The 27146-nt window shown below is 40.3% G+C and overlaps 1 protein-coding gene and 1 pseudogene across 2 annotated transcripts in view; one reads left to right on the top strand and one right to left on the bottom strand.

Annotated features, from left to right (window-relative positions):
- VCL (vinculin) overlaps positions 1-27146 on the top strand; it is a 94851-nt gene that overhangs the window by 64434 nt on the left and 3271 nt on the right. The window contains exons 8-21 of one of the 2 annotated variants that reach the window (XM_036223570.1): positions 342-489; positions 3593-3746; positions 4464-4639; positions 6545-6735; positions 8036-8235; positions 9456-9584; positions 13559-13708; positions 15727-15835; positions 16924-17226; positions 18461-18585; positions 20035-20220; positions 22983-23186; positions 25340-25543; positions 25937-26041. In XM_036223570.1, coding sequence (XP_036079463.1) covers positions 342-489; positions 3593-3746; positions 4464-4639; positions 6545-6735; positions 8036-8235; positions 9456-9584; positions 13559-13708; positions 15727-15835; positions 16924-17226; positions 18461-18585; positions 20035-20220; positions 22983-23186; positions 25340-25543; positions 25937-26041 — 2384 coding nt within the window. The remainder of the gene's footprint in view (positions 1-341; positions 490-3592; positions 3747-4463; positions 4640-6544; positions 6736-8035; positions 8236-9455; positions 9585-13558; positions 13709-15726; positions 15836-16923; positions 17227-18460; positions 18586-20034; positions 20221-22982; positions 23187-25339; positions 25544-25936; positions 26042-27146) is intronic. The other variant, XM_016130822.2, reaches the window with a different exon arrangement.
- LOC118604626 lies at positions 11597-11715 on the bottom strand (annotated as a pseudogene).

Raw genomic sequence — 27146 nt, 5'->3', positions numbered from 1 at the left:
AGATTAACATTTGAACGAATATGAAAAGCTTAATGGAGAAGTGCTAGGGACTATCAAATTGGTGGAGCCTATTTTCGTCCAATTCTCACCACAAGCTACTTATTATCTCCAGATGGCTATGGTTCCAAGGATCTTATTTTAGATGTATCTGTGGTTGAAACCTCACCCTAAAGTTGTAAGGGCACTGCTTGGCTGTAAGCTATCAGATGTATTGCCTTCTATTTGCTTGTCTTGTTCTTTTGAAATCATCTGTTCCTTCATGAATGAAATGACTTGTAAAGTATCCTCTCTAAATAATTAATGTGTTAACAATGTAGATATTGGATATCTCTTTATTTTAGGGGATGCTGGTGAGCAGGCCATCAGACAGATCTTAGATGAAGCTGGAAAAGTTGGGGAACTCTGTGCAGGCAAAGAACGCAGGGAGATCCTGGGAACTTGCAAAATGCTAGGGCAGATGACAGATCAAGTGGCTGACCTCCGAGCCAGGTAAAATTCTTCTGCTCTTACCAGAGCAGTAGTAGGTAACAGATAAAATCTCGCTCTTGACAAAGTGACTCAGAAAGCAAGTCTTCTAATTTTACTGTGTTCTCTTTGGCTAATAGATAACATAGATATTATATTCTATTAATTTTCTGTTTTTGAGGATGAAATGAACTTTTCCTTTTGCCAAACTTTTAAAATGTGCAGGTGCCTTGAAATAAAATCGAAATTGAATTAGAAATCTGATATCCTATCTTAGTTTCTAGCCATAAGCTCACAAAAATAAGGGGCCTTGGTCTGGCATGGGTCGATACCTTTTATTGAAATTATTTCACGTCATTTTAAAAATCAGTTAAAAAATCAGTTAAATAGGTTATTCTTTAAGTTGGTCATTTCTAGGCTCTTTTGAATTTCTATTTCATCATTATTCATTTGGTTTCATATTTCTTCTACTTTTCTTTATTATACCGTAAGTCTTGGCTTTTAGGACTTTTTCTCCTATAAATTAGATATATATAGTTTACCATTAAGAAAACTTGGTATAGGAATTGCTTTGTAAATTATATAAATGTCTAACCACTATGCTGTACACTTGAAACTAATATAAAATAATATTAATGTCAACTCTAATTGAAATAAAAAAAGAAAACTCAGTATAATATAGGTTTGTTTAGAATCCATCCATAGAGTTAATGAAGTTCTTAAAGATCTGAGTTTTTATTGCATTTTATAGTATGGACATTGAGAAAAATTGAAGTATGATGAGATCCTAGTGTAGATGACGTTTAATTTTGCTTAGACAATGTCATGAAACATCTTGAGATAATTGGATGTACAGGGTTTCCATACAAATGGGCCTCAGAAACACACCTTAACATGTTGCACACCATGACACCCGGTCTCGAATGTATTAACATAGTAGATTGAACGACGAGTAGTTCTAAACCTTTTTTGGACCAAGATCATTTTTAAAGTCTGACAAAAGCCATTAATATCTACTTAAAAAGAGGCATAAACAATATTACACATAATTTCCAGAGGTTTATGGATTCACTGCAGCCCTGGCAGCTCTAGGGGCTTCAGGTTAAGAGTCTCTACTTTGAAGGGGGCACAGAACAGTATAAATAAATGTTAGCTCATTGAACTCAGTGAGCCTTTTTCTCCTGCTGCGAAGCAGTGTCCTTTGTCGTGAGCATGACAAGGACTTTATAGAAAGGACAAAAAGAAGTTCTGTTCCCATTCGGAGAAACGCCAGTGCAGTTGGACAAGACTCCTGGCTCTTCAAATTTCTCACTGCTGGCTCTTTTGTCTGCAGCCTTTCACAGCGTGGCAGACAGTCTTCACTTGGAATTCTCAAATATACAGTTGTATGTGTTTAGAAAAAGATGAATTTGAGCAAAACAATGAGGTAGTTGCTATGTAGATGGGATCGACCATTAATCAGTAAAGAGAAAAGGCCAGGACAGTGATGAGCAGCTTTGCCCCTGCTTCACTCTGGAGCTTGCAGTATCCCCTCACAGGGAAAGACGAGAAAGCCACTCCCTGTTATTCTTTCTTAAATATGCCCAGCTGTCTAACATTTTAGTGGCTAGAGCTCAGTAACAATTTTCTCTTTGATATTCCTCTGTTTCAGTCGCCTAGGGTTTCAAGGTTGTAAGTATATATCCCCCCCACCCATGGGACTCAGTAAATATTTTATTTTTAATAGGAAAAACTATGTAATCCATAAATAGTTTTACTTTTTCAAAGTTACACTCTTACCCAAGAGATTCCTCATCATAAATTGGTATATTTGAAGGAAAAAAAGCAAATTCATAAAAAGTATGTTTTCCGAAAATCTTCCACTACTCTGCCATATAAAAGGAAAGCCTCAAGTACAGGTAAAAAGTATAAATATCTTTTATAAACCTTGCATTAAATATTGAGTTCATTACATCAAGTATTGGTTTAGGTGAAAAATAAAGATAATTTTAAAAAGAGGGTGGAAAAATGAATGACAGATCCATACTATTAGTAAGTGAAGCAAAGATTCTTGTAGTTTATCCTAAAATCAGAAACAGAGATTAGCATGATCAGCCATGCCATTCTTCTGAATGATAAAGTTACCACCCCTGTCATTGAGTTTACAAAATCTGAGCTGGTAGAAAAATGGAAATTTTTTATTTTGTTATAACTTGGAAAGTGTCTACAAAGGGAAAACAGACTTCTACTAACTCACATTATTTTTTGTAGTAGTAGCAGCCTACCACTTCTCAGGAAAATAGTGAAATTAGTCTTTAGGAACTTGATGAGAAACAATGGTTTCTTGTCACCATGTGCTTTTTCCCCCTCAGTACTAACTGTTTTTGATATTTATAGATGGTATAGGAATAGAAGATGGACATTTAAAATTCTCAGTAGGTTCATTATAATAATAATAATAAATTTAATAATAATAATAGTTATATATGTGTATCGCGTTATTGCCAAAGTGTTTTCAAACATGTCTTTTTGCCTGAAGCCACACCATTTGATAAGCAAGGCAAGCATTGTTTATTACCTACCCATCCCTCATTCTATAAGTAAGAAAACTGAAGCCCTAGTGAAACAAGGTTTCATGGGTACCTGGAGCCATAATTTGAACACAGATCTGCTTCGTCCCATTGTGATGTGCTTTCAGTATGCATACTACCTCTTGAAACATTTTTAATGTATACTTGTCCATAAAAAAGAAAATCTAATGGGTTGCTTATTTCTAAAGCACACATTAGTGTGGTAACAAAACCCTCCAAAGCAATAAGATCACAAGCACATTTCCCCCCTGAGGTTTAGATTTGATTATGTAATCACCACCAAGCGAAGAATCATTATTACCTAAATTCGCTGGTCTGGTCTTTAAAATGTTTATGCACCTCCACAAAGCTAATGTGAATTTTCAAAAGCAAAGGAGAAAGTAGATGGTTTAGGTGTTTTGTTTATCTCTTTGTTTTCTTGTGTTATCTCAGACTTAACTGGAGAAAAGGAAAAAGACAAGCATGTTAACAAAAATGACATATCCTATGCTTTTAGTAATATTTTGCTATTAAGTATTTGAGAAAGTACAATGACAGCATCTGTCTGTTTTGAGTAGAGGACAAGGAGCCTCACCTGTGGCCATGCAGAAAGCTCAGCAGGTGTCCCAAGGTCTGGATGTACTCACAGCAAAAGTGGAAAATGCAGCCCGCAAGCTGGAAGCCATGACAAACTCAAAGCAGAGCATTGCGAAGAAGATCGATGCTGCTCAGGTAGTAATGATGGTTTTTAGGAGGGGTGGGAAATAAAAGTGAAAGAGAAATGTCCTATAAATACCCTGTGTCCATCTCTATCTCTCTTCCCCTCTCTTCCATTAATGTGGGTGGATGATGGGTGTTTCTAAGTGATGACTAATTTCCCAGTAGTTATCAACATTTACAGCTCCTCTACCGCCACAGATTTAGACTAACATTTATCTATATTTTGAAATAAACAGCTTAATTTTGAATACTTCGATTAGTTAAAAGTAAGCACTCTGAATACCAAGAGAATCCTAGTTCCTGATATAGATTACAGTATACTAAAACTATTCTTCATCTCAAAATTCACAACTGTATCTGGCAATGGCAGTGTTAAAGGCCTAAAGTTTTCTGAACCTACTCAATTGTAAAATGATTTCATTTCACAAAGAAACACAAACATTTGAGAAGCTGAAGAATGAATGAGATGCGTGTGCTTCAAAGATGAGATAAAGCTTGTGAAGATATTCTAGTGGGAAAGAAAAAAGCATTTTTAAAAAGATGAGGGATTGATTGGATTCTACTTGAGCTAAGAACATATGTTAAAAAATAGTGATCAGCATTATAAAAACAATTACTGGTGTGTCTTGTGGTTGCTTTTAAAATATTTCTGATAGCCTTGTTAAGTTTAATATAATGTGGTTCATGAGTAGATCACAGCGTGCTTCTTTTCCATTTCTATATGTGTAGAATTGGCTTGCAGATCCAAATGGTGGACCAGAAGGAGAGGAACAGATTAGAGGGGCTTTGGCTGAAGCTCGGAAAATAGCAGAATTATGTGATGATCCTAAAGAGAGAGATGACATTCTTCGTTCTCTTGGAGAAATAGCTGCTCTGACTTCTAAATTAGCAGATTTACGAAGACAGTATGTTATCATTTAAATTGCCCTTTAATTTGTCTCTTCCTCACCAAACATATATAATTGAATTCTGTAAGTTAATGAATCTCATTGATTCCCTGTGACATGATTAAGTAAGATATTACTCTATTTTATCATTGGCATAACTGAAGTTTAATGATTTATTGCTGATCGTATAGTTTTAAATTAATTTAGGTCGATAAGAACACCTTTTTTGAGATCTATACTTTTCATTTCTAAGGTAGGCCTCTTTCTGGTGCATTGTGTTTGTGACGTATCTGTTTCCCAGGTCTATGAGGACAGTAATTTTTGTGTGTAGGTATGATGTTTCTTGGGGGAGGGGGAGAATTGAGGGAGGCATATGAAGATACTTTCTTCCTTCCCCAGAAATGTTATTTCTTAAGTAGCAGCTATAAGACATGGCTAAATACAATGTCCTCAACCACAGCTTCTCTTAAAGGCTTTCATGACTCCTACTTTGAGTATATAAGAAAGAAGTGTTGCTTTTTTTCTTTTGAAAGATATTTTTCTTTCTCAAAAAAACGAAAGAACCCTACAGCATATGCTAAGGGAACATGAAGAAAGGGTACAGCGCCAAAAGTAAAAGTTGCTTCTTTCCTCCCTCAGTTTTCCAGCCACTTCTCCAGGGATAACCATAGTTAAATGTCTTGTGAGATTCTGTTTTCATTTAACTTGATTGTTTTGTTTCCTGTTCTTTCATGGGCAAGTGCCTAACCTTTTTCCAGCGAGAGGTGCTTTAGAGTTCTTTCAAGTCTTATATTAAGAGGGTAATGTTGGTTAAGAAAGCAAACTCTTGCCGAGGACTATGAAATAGGAAATGGGTGGGAGCAGGGTAGACATACTGTAGGCAGGAGGTTGTGGTGATAGAGATCAACTGAGGTCACAGCTGACATTTGATTGTATGTCAATCTCAATCATTTGGGGATCTCTGTTTTAGGCCCAAATTTTGAATTATTTAGGTTGGGAAAATGTATAATTCGATATTTGTGAAATATGATGTCTATACAGTTAGATCAATGTTTACTAATATTAGCCCATTATTATAGTTTGTTTACATGCATTAGATTTTAAAATAACCAAAGGTTGGGACTCTATATTCTTAGCACCCTAGCACAAGTCCAAATATATACATTGCAGGCACTCATTAGTGTTTCTTAATGATACAGAATTAATGGTAATGGTGAGAATAGCAGATCCTCCTGTGTGGTCACTCATGTCATTATTACCGTATCATATGTATGTACATATACATATGTACACATACACAGTCATGCCGCACTTAATGACGGGGCTATGTTCTGAGACGGCATCAGGTTATATGATATAGCCTATTGCTCCTAGACCTGTATAGCATATTACTGTGCAAAACAACATAAGATTAAATCAAGCATGGGAGGAAATGATGCGATCAAGATCTGAAGTAAACGAGATGTATGAAGCTGCTGCCAGTGTAACAGGCATACTATTTTACAACAAATTTTTATAAGTTTTTTAAAATAAGTACTACTAGTTCTACTATAACTACTTCAGTGACTCCTATACAATAAATATGGCTACTTGGGTCCACCTAGTTCCTGAAGACACTAGTGTTTTCAGAGGTGGCAGGCTGACTTAGTGATGGTTGATTGAGCTCAGTCTACCAAATGGTTGAGCTTGACTGAGCTAGACTGACCCAAACTCATATTTCATGTCTTAACTGGGAAAAACTATCTGAATTTAAATGATTAATTTCTTATTTAAGGGCCAAATAGATAAACTATACTTCTTTCAAACCAAGTTAATAATAATCATTAGCGATTTGACATCTCACTAGCATTTGTATCAGCTGTTAAGTCATCCCAATATAAACAGTGTCTGTGTGTACCAGGGTGGCTGTTTTTTTTTCTGCAGGGGGAAAGGAGATTCCCCAGAGGCCCGGGCACTGGCCAAACAGGTGGCCACAGCCCTGCAGAACTTGCAGACCAAAACCAACAGGGCTGTGGCCAACACCAGACCCGCCAAAGCAGCTGTCCACCTGGAAGGCAAGATTGAACAAGCACAGCGGTGGATTGATAATCCCACAGTGGATGACCGGGGAGTCGGTGAGACTATCAGTGCACTTAACTCTCATTAAACTCTGTTCAGTGAAAATAAACAAGCTGTTATAGAGATCCTGTATCATTTGTAATTAGGCGCAGAAGGGATTCTTCAGCTTCTGGTGAAGATTTCTAAATGTAGCCAAGATTTCTGTGATTTAATCAAGGAGTCTTAGTAAATAATTTTACTATGAGCAAATAGCAAGGCCCTCAGGTTGGAAGTGAAACTTTGAACTAGTTATTTCCAGCCTATGTATACCTCCATTCTGTTATATTTCTGTTTTACAGCCCTTAGAAAGTACCCAGTTAAATATAATTTTAGAAAATAAGCAAAAGACACTTAACAACCAAGGTTTTCTTTTTAGTTGGGAGGGTTCTTGTATTATACAGCCACTAGTAAAATTGATAACCTAAATTTTTCAGTTTTTGGAGATTTTAGGAATGAATCTATAAGAATATAAGTCATATTATGACAGCAAGCCTGCCGAAGCTGAAAGAGCTATTTACTTCATTTATTGTATTCACTGGATAAAAAGATAACTTTAAATGATTACTTCATTTGTTGTATTCACTTAAAAAGATAATTTTTTAAGTGTTGGGGAATCAGTCGTCAAATAATGATTCTTAGTGTTTGGGAATCAGTCAGACATATAATTTACTAGTGGAGGAATAAATTGGTAATACCGAACTTTCTGACCGACAGTTTGATATTATGTGTCAAGAGCTTTAAAAAAGTTCATACCCACTGACTCAGCAATTTGAATTATAGGAATTTATTCTAAGAAAGAACTAGAGATGTTTCTAAGGCATTACATACAATAATGTATGTAACAGAATAAATGCTAAATAACAAGTAAATGGCCAAATAATTATGGAATAATTGTGGTTAATAATATAAAATATCACATAGATTTTAGATCATGACTTTTGAAGAAAATAATGTGGAAAAATGGTCATCTTAAATGAAAAGAAGCAAGGAAAAAAGTTAATGTATTGTATGATCTCAGTTTTGTAAAAGAGAAGTATTAGTGTGTATAGGAACATGCAATGCAGTGAAAGGCACTGGAAGGAAATAATCAAATATATCAATCTCTGAGTGAGGGGATTATGAGTGGTTTATCTATTACTTATACTTTTCTGTATTCCCCCCAGTTTTTCTATTGTTAAGGGAAATAAAACCCCACTAAATATTATTTATTATTAAAACAAACAAACAAACAAACAAACAAACAAACAACTTACCAGATGGCTCTGCAGTTGCCTTCTCCAGGTCTTTGTGAGTTTCAGTGTCTTCCTCTTGGTCCAGGTCAGGCTGCCATCCGGGGGCTTGTGGCCGAAGGACATCGTCTGGCTAATGTCATGATGGGGCCTTATCGCCAAGATCTTCTTGCAAAATGTGACCGAGTGGACCAGCTGACAGCCCAGCTGGCTGACCTGGCTGCCAGAGGGGAAGGGGAGAGTCCTCAGGCGAGAGCACTGGCATCTCAGCTCCAGGACTCCTTAAAGGTAGAACTCATAGAACTCAGAAGCACATATCATTCATTACATTTCTTATGCTGACTATAATTGAAAAACTAAGGAGGGAGAGTTTCTTAAAATATGTAATTTTTTTAGTCTAGAGAAAGTGAAGAGTATGACCAAGGGTATAAGGAAATTCAGAACTTATTAGGGAAAAGCTCACCAGTGTGTGACAGCAACTAAAGTTGTGTTTCTTGTTTCATTCATTCAAGAGTTCTTTCAGGATATTTGCCCTATTTATATATCACCTGCACTTTTTAGTCAATATTTTTCTTAAAATGGATTCCATTTATTTATTTATTTATTTATTTATGTATTTATGTATTTATGTATGTATGTATGTATGTATTTATTTATTTATTAAAAGCCGACAGCACCCGATCTTCAAAATGGATTTCTTTTTTAAACTTAAGTAAATTTATTTAAAAGAAAACTTTATAATAATCCTGAAATCATGAAGTTGATGAACTACTTATATTTTCTCTAATCTTTAAAAGAAACATAATTATTAAAATAATCAAGTATCACCAGCCAGTACCTGCCACCTGCCTTGAGAAACACTGGGTGACTGAGACTTCTTTGGGTAAATGCAGAAAATTTAGATTGGACTAAGTGTGATGACTATGAAGAAGAGTTTTTGAGGACTTCTAAGAATTCTATTCTCGAGACCCATCATGTTAAGAAATGGATACGTACATTGATTATCAAGTTTTTCTAGAAACTCATTTGTAAAAATCATGTATAAAAAAATTTGCTTTCTTTCTTTCCTTTTAAGAAAATGCTTAGAAATTTGGCACTGCCTCTACCAAACAATCCTTTCAGTTACTGTGATCATTATCAGGCCCCTCCAGCACTGGGAATAGTCAGGAACTCTCTCAAGGCCTTCTTAGGGCTCAACCTCATGATTCTCACTATCATTTCTTAGAGGCCACCAAGAAAGGAAGTAAGATTCTTGAGTGGATAGAACAGTCTCTAGGGAAATGTGGGTCATGTGTTACCTCTTCTACTAGACACTAATTGCTTTGAGGACAGGATTCATATCTTACATCTACCTGTTCCATGCTAGCTTAGTGCTTTGTACATAGTTGGTACTCAACAGATTATTCAATGAAAGACTGAATGAATGTATCAGTGAAGTGAGGACATTGGCAGATGTGATATTTAGTAGATATTTTTGGAAGTTTTCATTTGTAAACAATGTTTTTAAGGATCTGAAAGCCCGGATGCAAGAGGCCATGACTCAGGAGGTGTCAGATGTTTTCAGTGATACCACAACTCCCATCAAGCTGTTGGCAGTGGCGGCCACTGCACCTCCTGATGCACCCAATAGGGAAGAGGTAGGTATTTGAGGTCTTCCATTTCTTCTCTTGATCAGACACACACACACACACACACACACACACACACACACACACACACATTTATTTGCTTGTAAAGGTAAAATGTGATCACAGTATACATCAGGGGCAGTGGTTGGGATACCATGGTTGAAAGGTGGAAGGGTAGGAGAGGGAAGGTCCTACCATGTCTATTTTTAGTCAGAAAGTATATCAATTAAGAATGTCTTTAGGACATGTTTTTAGTTGCAAGCAGTAGAAGACCTGCATATCAGAGATGAAAACAGATGGGTTTTATTTTAATCACACAAAAAGAAACATGGGAGTGGGTAGCCTTGGCATTGGCTAAGCAGCTTGACACCATGAAAGCTGGCATCTCTGTGATTTTCTTGGTCTTCTCATGGTGTGAGATGGCTATTGCAGCCGTAGGGATCATGTTTAAGGCAGTAAGAAATAAGGGATGGGGACATTCCTGCCACAATTATCCCTTTATTAGGGTACTTTATTCTCAACACAGAAGTAAGAGTGATCCTTTAAAATCATTTGATGTTCTTCTATTCAAACCCTTCTGATGATTCCTTCCTGACCCAGAGCGAAGCCAAAGTCCTTAGAAAGAATAACAAGGCCAGTGATTTAGTTGTCCAAGAAAAAGCCCCCCAAAACAAAAATCCCTGATTCATAATGTTTGTTGATTTCCATGATGTAAATACTCCCGTCATGGCAGTTTTAATGTGAAGTCTCTGAAAGTAGAGTTGGGAGGAGATGGGCACATTTGGCACTGGTGAGCTGGGGTGAATTGGTACAAACGGCTTCAGCACACCACAGCATCTAGGCCCCCATGTACTCTGACCTCATTTGCCAGCACTCTTCCCTTCATAGTTCTCTGTCTGCTCTGACCTCCTTGCATTGTATTCCCAGTATTGCTTGTTTACATTTACATGTTCTAACCTTGGAGCCTTTGTACCTGTTCGTTCTGGTCTTCCCATAGGTATGTATTATTCACTCACTGTTTTTAGCTTTTTGCTGAAATGTCTGTCTCTTTTGGGTCATCGCCTATGATAGCAACCCCACTTCCACTCCGAGGGATTTCCTAATCTCTATATCCTACTTTTCTCCTTAGCATTTATCAACATTTGAGATATTTTTCTCATTTTCTGTTTGTCTTTTCCCCCTCACATTAGCATGAAACTTCCATGTGGTCAGGAACTTTGTTTGTAGTTACTTTATTCTCAGTTCTTAGAACAATGCCTGGTACATTGGTGCTGAACGAATGGAAGGAGGGAAAGGAAAGGAAAGGAAAGGAAAGGAAAGGGAAAGGAAAGGAGAGGAGAGGGGAGGGGAGGGGAGGGGAGGGGAGGGGAGGGGAGGGGAGGGGAGGGGAGGGGAGGGGAAGGGAAGGGAAGGGAAGGGAAGGAAAGGAAAGGAAAGGAAAGGAAAGGAAGGCTTTCCCAGAAATCCTCCAGGAGACTTTTTCTTATGTCTCGTTGGCTAGAATTTGTCACATGGCTACCCTAGATGCAAAAGAATCTGAGAAAGCAGGTATTTGGTTTTCTAGCCTCTCACACTGGCAGCAAAGGAAAAGGAGTTGGGTCAGGTACCTAAGACAGTGTAGAACTTGTGGGTGGAAGTTTGTGTTATGTTTATTTGTTAATGACCTCTATTTTGTTCTTTTGCCTAGATTACTGGGTAGTTCAGCTCTTGGTCCCCTTAGGCCAGGGTGTTTGCTGCTTTTTTATTCCCAACATCTCTGAGTTTCAGACTGGTAGATCTAACTATCTGCTGGTCCTCTCCACCTAGATGTTTCATAGGTACTCCAGAATGTGTTATCCTTTTTCTGTTCTTTCTCTTGGAAATTCGTGAGTTACCATTGACTGTTTCCTTTTATTCATCTTCCCACACCAATAAATTATGGCCAGCTAATTTGATTTCACAGATATTTTTTGAATTCTATTTTCCATTCATGTTGCTGCAGCTCTAGTTCTTTATTTATTTTTATTTTTTTAAATTTTTTATGCCTGTAGCACCTGGTCTTCCTACGTGGTCTCCCATCCAAGTACTAACCAGGCCCGACCCCGCTTAGCTCCCGAGATCAGACAGGATGGGGCTCGTTCAGGGTGGCATGGCCATAGACACAGCTCTAGTTCTGAACCTAGTCCCCTGCTGCCTGTATGACTGCTCAGCCGTAGTCTTCTTTGAATGTCACTAGGCCACAAATAAAATAAAAATATAGATCTGATCCTGATATTTCCTTGCTTAAACCTTCAATGGCCTTTCCCTTTTACATAGGAGGAAGCCAGAGCTCTGTGATCTGGCTTCTAATACTCTCTCTATACCTGTTTTCTACAAACCACTGTTTCTCAGTTCATGTCCCAGCTATGCTTAATTGCTTATAGTTTCCTGCATATTCTTTAGTTTCTCCCTTCCATGTCTTAGTTCTTTTTGTCTCTCTGCCTAATTTCTTTCTTCTTTTTCAGTTAATTCCTATTTATCCTTTATCTCATTATCCCTCACTTCCTAGATAGGTTAAGGCCTTTCCTTTCATTCCCATGATGTCAGTGCTTAGCTTTAGTATTGTTCATAGCACACACTATTATGAATGTCTGCTTATGAGCCTTTTCTATTTTACTTGGGTATGAACTCCTTGAGATACAGAAATTTTATCTTATTTGTTTTTGTAGCTTCAGCTCCTAGCCCAAGGTCTGGCATGTGGTAGGTGTTCAGTAAATTTTGAGTGACAAGAACAGTGAGCTAAGCAAGCAGTCAGTTTAATCAGAGGCAACAGCAGACATGGCCTGGGATTGAGATGATCAACCAAGGGGGACAAAAGCTGTGTAGATCCAGAGTGTGGGAGACCAGCCAAGGAAAGAAAGAAGAACTAAGGCTAGGCAAAGGGGATTAGGAGAGCAGAGATTTAGGCAGATATTCTGACCATTAAATGGCAAGAACCCAAGTAGCTGAATCCAAATAAGAGGCCAGAATGGGGAAGAGACTTGAGTGGGTAAACACAGAACCTTGGCAATGAGAATGGAGCCTGCTATTGAACCAATACCTTTAGGAATTATCTGCCAGAACCAGGACTAGTCGGTCTCTAATTATGGGCAGGTAGACCCTCATGGAGAGGCAAAGAAGAGGATGGATTCTGCCAGGCAATTTCTGACATGTTCTGTATAGTATAAACCTGTCCCAGCATTGTCTGGAATACCTTGGCTTTTCCAAGCATCAGTTACAATAATGTTATTCAAACAAATGACAGAAGAGCTTTTGTCATTTTATCTAAGTTGAATCATCCCCTTATGGTATGCAACCTTGCATAATATCCATGTCAAAAGAAAAGTTAACTATTAAAAATTTGAGAGCCTAATGAACTGTTCAGTAAATGTTTTTGCCTTTGGCAGAGTAAGTCAGCCATCCTTATCATTGTGTCAGGCCTGAGTGTGAACACCAGCTATCATTTTTATCCCATGGAGGTCAGGGACAGAGTATTTACACATGAATGGCAATGGGGTGCATGAAGGATGCTGCCCTGAGGAGGCTGGAGTTCTGTTTAGGACTCTGGATATTCTTGGCTTTTAATGTACTCAGCCACCCACACTGGTGCCTGACGTGGGTTTGTCTGTCTTCTTTAAACTAGAGGATAAGCCATATGGGAATGGGGATTAAGTCTTTACATTCTGTGGAGTTCTTGTACTGCATGTTTTGTTTGCACTTGGTAAACAGTGTTCGAACTGAAATTGAAGGGTGCAGGGATGCATGTACATGCACACACATTCACCATATGATGCTATGGCCAAATCACGGAGGAGATATAGCAAGGCCAAGACTGGGCATTTGTTGTCTTACTAGGGTTCGATGTCCTTTCTAAAGCTTTTGCTTGAGCAGCTGCTGCCTCTGTTTAAAGAGAGACTTTTTTCTTTGGCTGCCTGACCTATTTTATGGAAATAAAATTTCTTAATGTCTTTGTTTTTTTCCTCAAGGTATTTGATGAGAGGGCAGCTAACTTTGAGAACCATTCAGGAAGGCTTGGTGCCACAGCAGAGAAGGCAGCTGCTGTTGGAACTGCTAATAAATCAACGGTGGAAGGCATTCAGGCATCGGTGAAGACGGCCCGAGAACTCACCCCCCAGGTTGAGTTTTGTTCACTTTTCATCATCTTAATACTCACCACATAGTATTCAGTAAAGAAGGGTAATTACAGAAGTTTATATACATTTTTGAATACTTACTGTAAAATGTTATGAAAAAGCACACATACCCATAGAGTCAAAATCATTTCATATTGTTTGAATTTTTTACAATGATAGTAATTTAGTTTTGAAAGCAGCAAAAACTAGTAAATCCAACACACACACGCACACATGCTCACGCACACACACACACACACACACACACACACACTTAAGGAAATAGTTGGATAATCTTGAGAGCTTGCTTTGTTTTGATTTTAGAACTTATGCCTTTCCCCACATTCCTTGGAGGGAATTTTTAAAAAATTCTTTTGTGTCCGTAACTTGTTTTCTTTTTTCTACTTAATTTTATAACTAAGATATATAGCTAGTATGTTGTGAACAGTATACTGGAAGAGTGGAAATAAAAGAGAACAAAGTGGACAGGAATTAAAGTTCTAATAGGTGATCTTAAAAAATATCAGTTCAACATATTTTGTGTGATGTTTGTGTACTTTTTCTTCTAAGCAAATTATAGAAAATTCTTTATTTTTTCATTCATTTACTCAGCAGGTGTTTACTGAGTGCCAGTGATACATTAGGAACTGTGCTGGGCTTTTACAAATCTATGATACTTGCTTTGGTGGGAACCTGCAGGGAGAGACAGGGACTAAGCATATCTTTTAATTGTCCAGTGTTTGTCCACATGACATGTTAGCAAGTTTGAATCTCTCAAAAAGTCACACTTGTCCAACTTTTTAAAAAAAACTTCCATAAAATATAAATGATTTTCCTTTAAAAAATTTCTTAAAACATGGAATATAAAACACAGGATTTTCGTATAAAACTAAGATTTCTGAAAAAGAGAAAACTACATAATTCAGACAGAGAAGGACAAATACCATATGATTTCATTTATATGTGGATTTTAAAACAAAATGACCAAAACAGAAACAGACTCATAGGTATAGAAAACAAACTGATGGTTACCACATGGAAGCGGGGCTGGGAGGCTGGGTGAAAAAGGTGAGGGGATTAAGAAGTATAAATTGGTAGTTACACAATAGTCAAGAGGATGTAAAGTACAGCTTAGGGAGTATAGTCAATAATATTATAACTACGTATCATGTCAGATGGGTACTATGGGGGGGATCACTTTGTAAATTATGTAAATGTTTAACCAGTATGCCCTACATTGAAACTAATATAATAGTGCCAACTGTAACCATAAAATAAAAATTAAAAAAACAAACACCAACTGTAGACTTTGAAGTGAGGTTTTAGAGACAAATCTGGAGTTGAATTTTCTTTGACCTCGAGTTTACTTATCTGTAAAATGCAGATAATTCCTTCCTAATGGATTGTTTTGAGGATTAAGATGATGAGTGAATAGCCTGTAACTTAACCAAATACTCAGTAAATGTTTATTCCTTCCTCAAGTGCTAAAAGTGAGTAAGTGGGAACTCTTGAGCAAGGCACTTAAATTTCTGAGTCTTGGTTTTTGCAGCTATAAAATGGAGATATTGCCTGTCTTGTCTATATCACAGGGTTGTTGTAAGGACTCAGTAAGATATTATAGTTATGAAAGCACTTTGTTAATTGTAGACAGTTTTTATAAATATTCATAAACAAATTTTGAGTAATTTTTGATATTTTAATGGTGTTTCTTAACATGGAATATTTGACACCAAGGGCTTAATATATGTCTGTTTCATGTATATTCTGAAGTATCAAGTGAACACCCATTTACTTTGTTACTTTTTTACCTTCAAAAATCAGGCTGTGACTGGTAAACCTTTTGCCAGGGCCCATCCTAGGGACTTCTTGATGAGACCCAACCTAATGTGCTCAGTCTGAAAAGAGACTTGCTGATTTTTGACTTTCTAGTGCCATCTATAGGTAGAGATGAAAAAGCTTCCCTAAAGGTTTGTATTTGGGTGGAAGGGTGCTCTGGTTAAAGGTTGTTTTGTCATTGTCAGGTCGTCTCAGCCGCTCGCATCTTACTTAGGAATCCTGGAAACCAAGCTGCTTATGAACATTTTGAGACCATGAAGAACCAGTGGATCGATAATGTTGAAAAAATGACAGGTAGAGTTGTATGCAAAGTTCTTGTCTCACCCATGAGGAGTGAGTTCTGAGAAACTCGAGCAGGACCAGTTATGTTTCTCAGCTGTAATTGGATAAGGGACAGTCATGTGCTCAATAGTGCACTTGGCTCTGATTAAGGCTGCTGGACAGCAGCGGCTTCTCATTCAAGCCTTGCAACTTTGTCCGAAAAGAGACTCTTTGAGTCTCTTTTATTTTAACGCCGCCCTCCCGGTGTGATGTTTATTGTTACAGCTCCTATCTTCTCTTTGAATAGTGTCTTTGCTCAGGCTGAGGCAGAGTTTGGTTTCAGAGGCTAGGAGGCGGTGTTTGTGGACACAGTAAGTGTCCCTGTCATTTTCAATGGGTTCGCATTTCAAGGAACCACAATAGCTACCATTTAGTAAAACTTGTCTCAGAGTTTCCTCCAACTTATCAACTACGTAGTTTTAAAAAAAGGAGAAACCAGCCACCTACAAACCTGTGTCTGTGCAGCTGAAGTGGTACCTCGGAATCTTCTTCATTCTCTGGAAGGAGGGATAGAAGCAGAGGGAAGAATGTAGGCTCTTTCGCTTCCCTGCAGAGCCTGCTGTGACAGGGGTCCATAGCAGCCAGAGATGAAAGCAGAGCTCCTGAGGTGCCTGAGGAGAGGTAATAGAAACAGGAAACAGGCTGTTAGAGTTATTGGAATCCTCCGTGTGGCTCATCTTGGGTACTACAAGCTGCCAACAAGCAACAGATGGCTGGGGAATGAGATGGAAAGGCAGAAACATATAATGTGGTGAAGGTTTCAGACACAATTCTTGTTTCCTCCTGATGTTGCTGCATTTTTGGTTGTTTGTGGTAGATAGAAGAAGGCTAGTGACCACAGAGGGTATAAATGCTGTGAATCCACGTGGCCTCCTGGGTCACATCTTTACTTTTTCTCCTGTTATATTCACCTGGAAGCTTTTGATTGTATAAGAAGGACTTTAAGCTGAAGGAGAGAATTCTGGGTATTGTACTTCCACATGAGAAATTTGGACAACAAGGTTTTGGAATCTCTGTTCTTCTAAAATAGAAACTAAATTCCATTTCTGTTCTTCTGACAGGGCTGGTGGACGAAGCCATTGATACCAAATCTCTGTTGGATGCTTCCGAAGAAGCAATTAAAAAAGACCTGGACAAGTGTAAAGTTGCCATGGCTAACATTCAGCCTCAGATGCTGGTCGCTGGAGCAACCAGCATTGCTCGCCGGGCCAACCGGATCCTGTTGGTGGCTAAGAGGGAAGTGGAGAACTCTGAGGATCCCAAGTTCCGTGAGGCTGTGAAAGCCGCCTCTGACGAACTGAGCAAAACCATCTCCCCAATGGTGATGGATGCAAAGGCTGTGGCTGGAAACATTTCTGACCCTGGTAAGCAATGCATGGTGTGGTTCACCTCAGCTGAGAAGTTAACTCAGGAATCTGACAGGGTGATGAGAGAATATGCACCCCACAACCACCACATACAAAGTCTGGGCACAGAAGCTACAGATACTTAGCTTGAGAATGCTAGATTAATCTTTTTCTGTCCAAAATAATATTGGACAGAATATTTTCTGAAATATTGGCAGGTTCATTATAAGTTAATTTCTCTGGACCAATTTCTCTGTACTTTCTGATGTCGTCTAACATAGCTCCTGGCCCTGTTTAGTCATTATTTTGGAAATCTCTCAAAAGATGCATGATAACCAATCTTCCAACTCTTTAGCTTATGTAACTGGTGTAACTTCTGCTTTTCTTAAAATGCTTTTTCTCTGTAAAACGTTCTTTATTTCTGTCAAATCTGGAGGGTTTAAATAGACCTTTGGGTCTCCTGGTCCTACACCAAAAAATATGTTTTTTTTTTTAACTAAATTTTTATCATATTTTCAGCACCACTGAAGATGTTACCACTCCTTTGGTTGGAAACATCTGGATTCCTTTTTGTTTTGAGCATCCAATGTTTCTAGCCTTGTCTACGAGTGGAATCCTGCCAGTGTGAGAGTGGGCAGGAGGAGCTACCCTATTCATCCCTCGCCCAGGTGGAATCTTTCTAGAATCTTCATCCCACCATAACTAAGATTGTGCTCAGTTTCCTAGTTGGAGTTTCTAATAGTTTGAGTAGATTCCTGAATTTGAGGTAGCCGGACACAGTAGTGATGGCTGCTCAACATAGGGGTTAATAGGCTGAATGCCAGATGGGGCAAAGGAGTAGGGAGAAAGGTAAGAAGTAATCCAGGGAATGTATGCATCTGACACTGACATCTCCCCTGTTCTGAGTTGGGCAGGCTTATCTCTTGACTGCTTTATCAAAAGAAAGGTGATGAGCACCAGCTGAGCCCACAGTGTTCATGCCCAGGAATGTCCCGAGTACTTTTCAGTTGTAGAGGCAAGAAGGCACCCTGAGCACTTACGGGGAGCAGCTAGTTGGTGACACTTCTGACTCTGTGCAGGCCCCAGGGCATCTGCCTTGCTCTTACCTCCCTTACCCTTCAGTCACTGCCTGCGATGCTTACTGGCAGCTTCACATCCAGCTTTTGTTAATGTAAACCAGTTCTTCTGCTGGACAGACTGTGCTTCAGGGCACTGACCTGCCCAGCTGAAAGTGAGGGCATCTTGTGTTTAGGCCTGCAAAAGAGCTTCCTGGACTCGGGATATCGGATCCTGGGAGCTGTGGCCAAGGTCAGAGAGGCCTTCCAACCCCAGGAGCCTGACTTCCCACCTCCTCCGCCAGACCTTGATCAGCTTCGTGTAAGTAAACTCAGAGAGATGGGGAGCATCGAGCAGCAGGGAGCGGGACTGTAGCAAGAGAATGGTAGACTGTGTTCTGGAGCCTCAGTCACCAGGTGCCTGTATGCAGCTTTTACTTGACGCTTAATCAGAGGCACCACTTGATTTCAGTCCTAACCCACTGCTTCTGCATAGGTGTGCTGGGTAGATGGGGGTCTGGGGTGTTGGCCTACTATGATGGGGAGTAACTGGAGCAAAGCAGCTGGCTTTGCTAAGTGTGGATGTGATGAGTGATGAGTTAATGAGGAGTGGGAAAGTAATCTGCACAGCTTATGGTGAGATTTTATGTGTCCCCAGTTGATAATAGCAAAGCCAAGGTGGTTAGAATCTTAGTAGGTTCTTCTTTTACTTTACTTTTTTTTTTTTTAAGGTGAGGCAATCCTTAAGACGAGGACCTTGTCAGCTTACAATCCCTTGTTTTTTATTTTTCACTCCTACAGCACCTGGTCTTTCTAGGTGGTCTCCCATCCATGTTCTAACCAGGTCTGACCCTGCTTAGCTTCTGAGATCAGACGGGATTGGGCTGTTCAGGGTGGCAGGGCTGTAGACTACTTGACTTTTTTTTAGTAACAACACTAATACAGTCTTTTTTGTTTTAAGTTTTTTCTCCAACTATAATTTAAAATCTTCTGAGGCCCCCCAAAGAACCATGAATTTATCCTTCTATAGGAAAATGGTTTAGGAGGCTAGCTGGGCAATATCTTACAGATGCAAATCCTAGAATCAGAAATAGTGATTATTTTTAGACATTTACTCTAACAGTGTTGGAAATTGCTTGATCTTCGGAATAGCTTATCAAGGCAACAATTTGATTTACTCTCCTCAATTTACTTTCTCATATTTAATGTCAGTAAAAGATGTAAATTTCTGAGCCAATTGAGAAAATTGAGTCATTGTGAAAATTGAGTCATTGTGCCCATAGCTAAGAAACAGAGCTTTCTTAGCCTCTAACACTTCATTTGATTCTTTCCAGCTGGGTTGTTGGTGGGTGGTTAGGGCCAGGGAGAGGTCTGTTTTGGGATGGCTTATGTGATCAGTAGAGTCATGACATTTAGAATCAATATCTTAGAGGTCATCTGGTCTAGCTAGCCCCCATTTTCACAGGAGGAGTTATTTGCTTATGCAGCTACCCCTCAGCAGAGTCAGGATCAGAACTTAAGTCTTCTTTGAGAATCCTTGGTTTGGTGGTGCTATGTGTGCCTCCGTGGGATATGTCTAAAACAGTAGTGGCTAGCTTTTTGTGGAGAAAAAAGGAAGAAAATATGCTTCTGTTGAGACCAAAGCAGGTGGTCTTATGTGGAGTGAATGTAAGTGGCTTTTCTGGGGATGCTTTTTAGAGGAAAGGAAGAATTCTAGGAAGGGGGGAATAGTTCCAAGGGCTTTACTTAGAACCTGGTAATTCTTTCTTAGCTGACAGATGAGCTTGCTCCTCCCAAACCACCTCTGCCTGAAGGTGAAGTCCCTCCGCCTAGGCCCCCACCACCAGAGGAGAAGGATGAAGAGTTCCCTGAGCAGAAAGCTGGGGAGGTGATTAACCAGCCAATGATGATGGCTGCCAGGCAGCTCCATGATGAAGCTCGCAAATGGTCCAGCAAGGTAAGTAGTGAAGTTTTTTGTTGTTATTGTTGTTATTGAGAAAGGATGAAGAACCATGCATAACACCCAGGAAGAAGAGTCTGTCTGGGAAGCCACCCCCTTTTTCTGCTTTGGTTCTTGTTGTTGGCAATAGCATGATCCTCTTAGCTGTCGTTTAGTGAGATGTTCCTGGTACTCGATGGTTTCTTCTAGCAGCAAAAGTGAGAGCTAGAATGCCTATGGTTTGAGAAGAGGTTCTGTCCACTAGAATATAAGGTGCCTGACACTGGATATTTGGGGTCTTTTAGAGATTGCTTTTCTTTCTTAGGATTTCTGAATGTTTTTAGATGCTTTCTTGCTAATTATCAGCTCTCCAAACATGAAAATGTCTTCTGTGGGCTCTGCTACAGCTGCATGAAATGTTTACATTTTCCTTCTATTTTTTCATAAAGGCAGGTAGGTTGTATCTTAGGAGCCATGTGCTTTTTCCTTTTCTCAGAATCTTCTTACCTCTCAACTCAAGACTGCTCCAGGCTAACTCCAGCTCAACAAATCTGAAAGTATAAATATTAATGTGGTTGGTGAAAATTTGGATGCTGTCGTAGCCATGCCCCATAAATAACTTTTGCCTATTTTCCCCTGAATGATGAAAAGTGTTATCTAGCTTTTCTAGATAAGAGCTAAATGTTATTGCTAACCTTGCAGCGAAATATAGTTCTAATTCAGTTCTAAACTCTTTCTAATAGGACCCTAGATCTTTATTCCCGCCATCTATTTGCCTTTGTTCTATTCACATCCTCAGCCATCTCAAGCTCTTGCACTGAATATAGTTCCCCAGGGTCCTACTGCACTTGTAGCCAATCTTGTTTTTTTCAGGCTGAGAAATTGACCTTGGTTTTTAACTCTGTATTTTTCTGAACTGTTAGCTCTGAGCCCAAGTGCTAAGAAGGAATGGAATGATGATCTTGCTGGTGTTGGACCTGACCTGTGGAATTATTTGTAATAGTATCTCTCCAACTGGGGCATGCACACCCCTGAGACCATTTGCAGAGTGTTAGTGCACGTTGGGAGTGGTGGAGTGGGGATGACCATGAAGGTTGGTTTTACTTAAACATTTTAAAGGGAATTTAAATTTTATTACATTAAACCCAGATTCATTGTGCAGCAGAACATAAAATATACTTGAATTGTAAAGATAAAGATAAAACTAGGGGGGCAGAAAGTATTGGCCTACATGTGAATGCACTTCACCATTTGTGGCCAGAATTCCTTAGGCCTGACTCTCTTTGGAGGTTTGGAGCATCAGGGGATTACTGACTTTGACTTATGTCAGCTCAAGAAGTCAGGAGTTACTTGAATCATGTGTATTTGGTGTGGTGGTGGTGGTATGTGTTTGTGTGTTTGTCTGTCTGGGATTCTGAACCCCAGCAGCAGTGATCTGGCCTCTCCTCTAAGGCATGGGGATGAGTCCTGATGGAGACAGAGTGTAGGCGAAAGGATCTAGATGGTACTCAAACCTTATGTTTTCCCTTAATCCTCCAACTTTGTTGTCACTTTCTGAAGATAGGTTTCTTGTGCAGGATAAGACTTAGGAGTAATAGCAACCTCAAATAAAATTCTACACAAATTCCTATTTTTTCTTGGTTAGAGATGTTCGATATAATTGATCAGGTTCACCATTCTTTACTGAGGCAATTCTTTTTATTCCCCCCACCGCCTTAAGCCTGTTTTCAGTACCTGACTCCCCTACCTCTTCCCCTGGCATTTCAGAACCCCCATCCTTGGTAGTAAATTCATTCTCTCCCTCTCATGGGTCCTGTTCTCTCAAGGCCACCAGTTTGGGGCTCCTCTGAGCTCAGCCTGGGTCACTCGCCAAGTCCATGCATTATCTTATCTGTGAAATATGTAAATTGAGTGTGGAGTGAATGAGAACCCTATTTTGCAACAGGAGAGATTTAGGTTGTACCCAAAGAATGGCTTCTAAGTTAGTATGAGCAGTGGTTGCAGTCTGAAGACTTTGAGGGTTAGAGAGAGCTGGTCTGAAGTGTGGGCTTTCCTGAAGATGGGAAACTGGATAAGGTGTCTTCTAGAGATTCCTTTCAGCTGAGTGGTTGTGGGATACTTGATAAGTCCTCTTTACTCCCCATTGTGTTTATTTTCTTCCCTCTTTCTGATTTGATATCCATTGCCTCTGCCGTGTCATTTTTAATTCTGGGATATTAACTCCTGAAGGAAATATTAATCTTTGTGTGGCCGCTGCAGAGCTGACCTAAGTCACCTCCGGTGTGCAGGATGATATGGAACAGTGTCCATATGAGCCAGCAGAGTGTTCACTTTGTCCCGTTCAAAGCGGGTTGTGTGGCTACGTTTACCTTTTCTTTCTGGATTCCTTTTAAAGGTAATGATTGTCTTGTTTGGTAGTTTGGCTCCTCAACAATATTCTGACTTGAGAATTTCTCTTGGCAAGTTTAATTTTGGTAGTAAGTGTATAGAGAAGGAATGCCATTTGCTTTCTTAGTGTAAATATTTCTCTGGAAACCCTTTGCCACTGGAATGAGTTTCTTTCCTTTACTCACTGTGAATAGGATGTCTTGGGCTGGTGCTGGAGGCTGAGAATTCTCCCTTCTGTGGAGCTCGATTCATCTGGCTCCTGGAGAGTATGCCATTTTCCTTCCCATCCTAGGCAAGCTTTGGTTACTAAACCAGCTGCAGCTCAGTTCCCCGAGTTCTGCTGCTCTTACTAACACTTTCCCTGTTTCTCATCCTTCCTGCCATCGTTAAAGCTGGGTAACCCAGCTGCTCAGGTGGGTATAGGTGTTGTAGCTGAGGCAGAGACGGCTGATGCTGTTGGGTTCCCTGTCACCCTTGACATGGAAGACGATTACGAACCTGAGCTGCTGTTAATGCCATCCAATCAGCCGGTCAACCAGCCCATTCTGGCCGCGGCTCAGTCATTGCATCGGGAAGCTACCAAGTGGTCTAGTAAGGTACTGATTAGCACCCCCATTGGGGCTGCTCCATATGCATCCGGCCATGTGCAGCCTTGACACATTGCATCACTCATGATCTGTGCGGGTCCTGTGAGTCTGGGCAGGGCGGGCATCTGTCTTGCTGCACCTTGATGTTAGGGCTGGCTTCACAAGTTTGATAGGTCTGCTAATGCCAGATCAATGGGATTGCATTTTACGTTTGGGGACCAGCGAGAGATGGGGTCACTTTTAGAAAGGATTCCTTTTCTTGCTGACTTTGTGGTCACTATTGGAACCTTATACCCCTTGGAAAGCTATGGATGTGTCTCTAATGACTCGCAGGTCAGGAACCATTGTAGACCATTAAGAGGTCACGTGGCCTGACCACTGAGCTTTGCATATATCCCGCCTTCCCCCACTGACCTCTCACTGATGCACTGATGGCTCAGCAGAGTTGATCAGGGTGAGTGAGAAGCAGCTTTATATAGTGGGGTCTCTGGGGAGGGCTGCTTGCTGTCCTGCACTGGGCTGTATGGCAGATGCTGGCCTTAATGAGAATCCACAGGGAAGGGGCTTCATTGACTGCTTGTCCAGGTTTCAGTGGGAGGGGATGGGGGCGTGTTCCAGGCTGTAGGACAGGCAGCAATAGAGCTTGGGCCTTGGATACTGAACCAAAGTTAGTTTGGGGTGTGGGGGATGGGAGTGGTCACTTTTTTCCCTTTGAAGGTGGCATGTTGCAAGAAGAAAGGGGTTGAAGAGTAATGGGTAATAACTAACCCTGGCACTACACTGTCTTCTAACCAAAGTCATGAAGTTTTAGAATAATCCTAGGTCTACACTAGAAGAGATGGGCCCAGATGGCCTTGTCTAACATACCCCTATTCTCATGACTTCTTCCCATGTCTGTATTCTCTCTGGCCTCAAATATTGCCTGAGATGTTACACGCCTTCTAGCATAAATGATCAGCCACTTCATGGTGCCTGTGGAGGTCTTTCACAGAGTGCCCTGCAGTGGCATGGTTTGTGTATGCCTCACTGCATTATACAGAAATTGAAAAGCATGAGGGGAAAAATGAGTATGGCCTGGCCTTTTGGGTAGTTTTGAACAGTGCAGCTATTTTGGGGTATTTTCAGCCAAAAAATAAGCCTTTTGAGAGCATATGGTAAATTACTTGTACATTTCTTTATTATGACCCATGAGGGTTTTAATGAACCAAAATGCCAAATCTCAGATAAACTGCTGTTAGTTGGAGTGCGGGTTCCACTTACAACTTGAGTTTTATTTTCCAGATACCTCCCCCAGCATCCTTTTAGCTGAAGGTTTCTTTAATTGAAGCAATTTATCTGAGGGGGAAGAATTGATTCTTGGCCTTTTTAAATGTGAAAAATTAAAATAATATGTTCCTTTACGCTGACTCAACAGACAAGAGGCAGTAGAAGTCTAGGTCACAAACTATATATATATTTATCAAGGCCGATAATGATTACTTGGGTTTTAAATTCTAGTTCATCAGAGACAGTCCTTCGCTGCTATTTGCAACAAGGGTAAGGATGAAGAGGATGATTTCAGCATCTGGAAGGGCTCCTCCATATTTTTCCCCTCAGGCCAGGTTTACTTGTTTTCCCCTATAGAAAGGAAAATGCCTGTTTAACCAACTTCTTGGCCCTGTCCCCATTTTATTGACATGATTAACCTGGACATGCTGAAGTGCTTGTTTAGTGCTATGCCTGGGGCACACACGTTGCCCTTTCAGACTAATTTCCAGTTACTTGTTTTTCAGTCAGGTGATATTTCTCGATATTTCTCTTCCCCTCCTCTCTCCTTCCCTCCCCTCTTCTCCCCCTTCTCTTCTCTTCGCCTCGCCTCGCCTCTCCTCTCCTCTCCTCTCCTCTCCTCTCCTCTCCTCTCCTCTCCTCTCCTCTCCTCTCCTCTCCTCTCCTCTCCTCTCCTCTCCTCTCCTCTCCTCTCCTCTTCTTCTCCTCTCTTCTTCCCTTTGTTTCTCCTGTGCTATCCATATCACTCAAGAACAGTCCCTTTATCTTAATCTTATCCTTCCAGAGGGCTGCTAGAAAGCAGCAGGTTCCCTTCTCTTTTCTCTGTGCTTCTCCATCTTTCCCTAACTTGGCCAGAGTGTGGGTTGAGCTCACACTGTATATTTGCTTCTCTCTAGGGCAATGACATCATTGCAGCAGCCAAACGTATGGCTCTGCTGATGGCTGAGATGTCTCGGCTGGTAAGAGGGGGCAGTGGTACCAAGCGGGCATTGATTCAATGTGCCAAGGACATCGCCAAGGCCTCAGATGAGGTGACTCGGTTGGCCAAGGAGGTTGCCAAGCAATGCACAGATAAGCGGATTAGAACCAACCTCTTACAGGTACTCAGAAGTATGTGCGCGTGTGTGTGCGTGTGTGTGTGTGTGTTAGAGTTGGCGGGAATGTGGGAAGGAGAAGAGCAGGAGAGAGAGAAGTAAATAAGCAAAGAGGAGGAGGAGGCACTTCAGAGTAGAAATAAATAGCAGAAAGGGGAAATATACGTATGTATTTGGAAAAGACAGATTCAGGAAAGTTTATTTCTCAATAAAATGAAAGAATTTTAATGCTTCCAGTTTTGGACAAAGAGAATATACTGATCCTTAGGAGAAAACAAGTAGAATCCTGCTACTAATTTGTTGAGTGCCTTCTGCATGCTAGCCACTGGGAATCCAGAGATGGGTAAGTCTTGCCCTCAGAAAAACATAGAAACATAGTAACTTAAACTTTCTTTTCAGGTATGTGAACGGATCCCAACCATAAGCACCCAGCTCAAAATCCTGTCCACCGTGAAGGCCACCATGCTGGGCCGGACCAACATCAGTGATGAAGAATCTGAACAGGTATGTGCCTGTTGCTTCTGGTTTCTTACCGGCAGCTTTGGTGCCACTTTATAGCAATTTATTTCAGCTTTAGGGAAATTTTAACTGTGAATCAAGGATTCAGTATGTGGGATGGAGTCTTCAAATCTTTCAAAAGGGCATCTGTCTTGAAGAGATACATCGGAAATTTAGAAGGGCATGTAAAGCTCTTGTGCAAGCTTTTGTCATTTTACAGCTAGGAGATTGAGGCCTAGGGAGGTTAAGGGTCTGAACCGGTAGCAGTTAGGACTCTACTCAATTATTTTCCTCCTGGTAATAGGTTTGGCTCCCTCGAGGCCTCTGGTGCCTGTTCAGTCTTGCCTTATTTTATCTTTTTGGCTGGAGAGAATTTCTGCTTCTTAGCTGTCTGGGTGATAAGTACCTTAGGGAGGATGACTAGTATAGGCTTTCCAGGGACCTGTGCTGAAGCTAAATGAGCTTAGAGGAGGTACTTCTCTTTTGGCTTCCTTGACAGGGATTAAAATAAAGATGGTGGGAGGATTCTCTTGAGCAATGCTTCTTGTATGTACCTCGGCAACCATTTCTTAGAGCTTATCCTCCTTCCCTGCCTCCTGAAAACATCACCCAGGTCTTTGGGAAAGCCCTCATTTGAGCACCTCATCCTCTCCTCATCTCCCCACTTGTAGGCTTTCCGTAAGCCAGAGTCCCAATTTCTTCTTATGGTAGGTAGAATATCTTTTGTCCAACTGCCCAGACAAGGCTCATCACACATGGTGGTATGTGTGTGGCACTGGATTAGGCACTATATAGGAGAGTTTAAAAAATAGACACAATCCTTCCTCTTAGGCAACTCACAAATAGTTTAGGAGACTAGGCCAGGGGTCACTTTAGAGGAAACAGGAGGCTACTCTTCTTGGTGCCCGTAGTGCTGCTTTTACTAACATGTTTTAATCCAACAGCTCTCACCCTAACCCTATCTTCTCTTAAACCATGGGAACTAGATCTTTGCCCCTAACTTTTTTGTATTCTAGGCAGGCTTTAGACACGGGGCTGTTTCCTGTCATGTGATCTCTTGTGCCCCAAGAAAAAAAAAGTGGAAAAAACAGGATAGGAAATATAAGGCTCA

The sequence above is a fragment of the Rousettus aegyptiacus genome, unplaced genomic scaffold (genome assembly GCF_014176215.1).
Source record: "Rousettus aegyptiacus isolate mRouAeg1 unplaced genomic scaffold, mRouAeg1.p scaffold_m13_p_6, whole genome shotgun sequence".
Taxonomy (NCBI): domain Eukaryota; kingdom Metazoa; phylum Chordata; class Mammalia; order Chiroptera; family Pteropodidae; genus Rousettus; species Rousettus aegyptiacus.
This window is presented reverse-complemented; position numbering and strand designations above follow the sequence as displayed.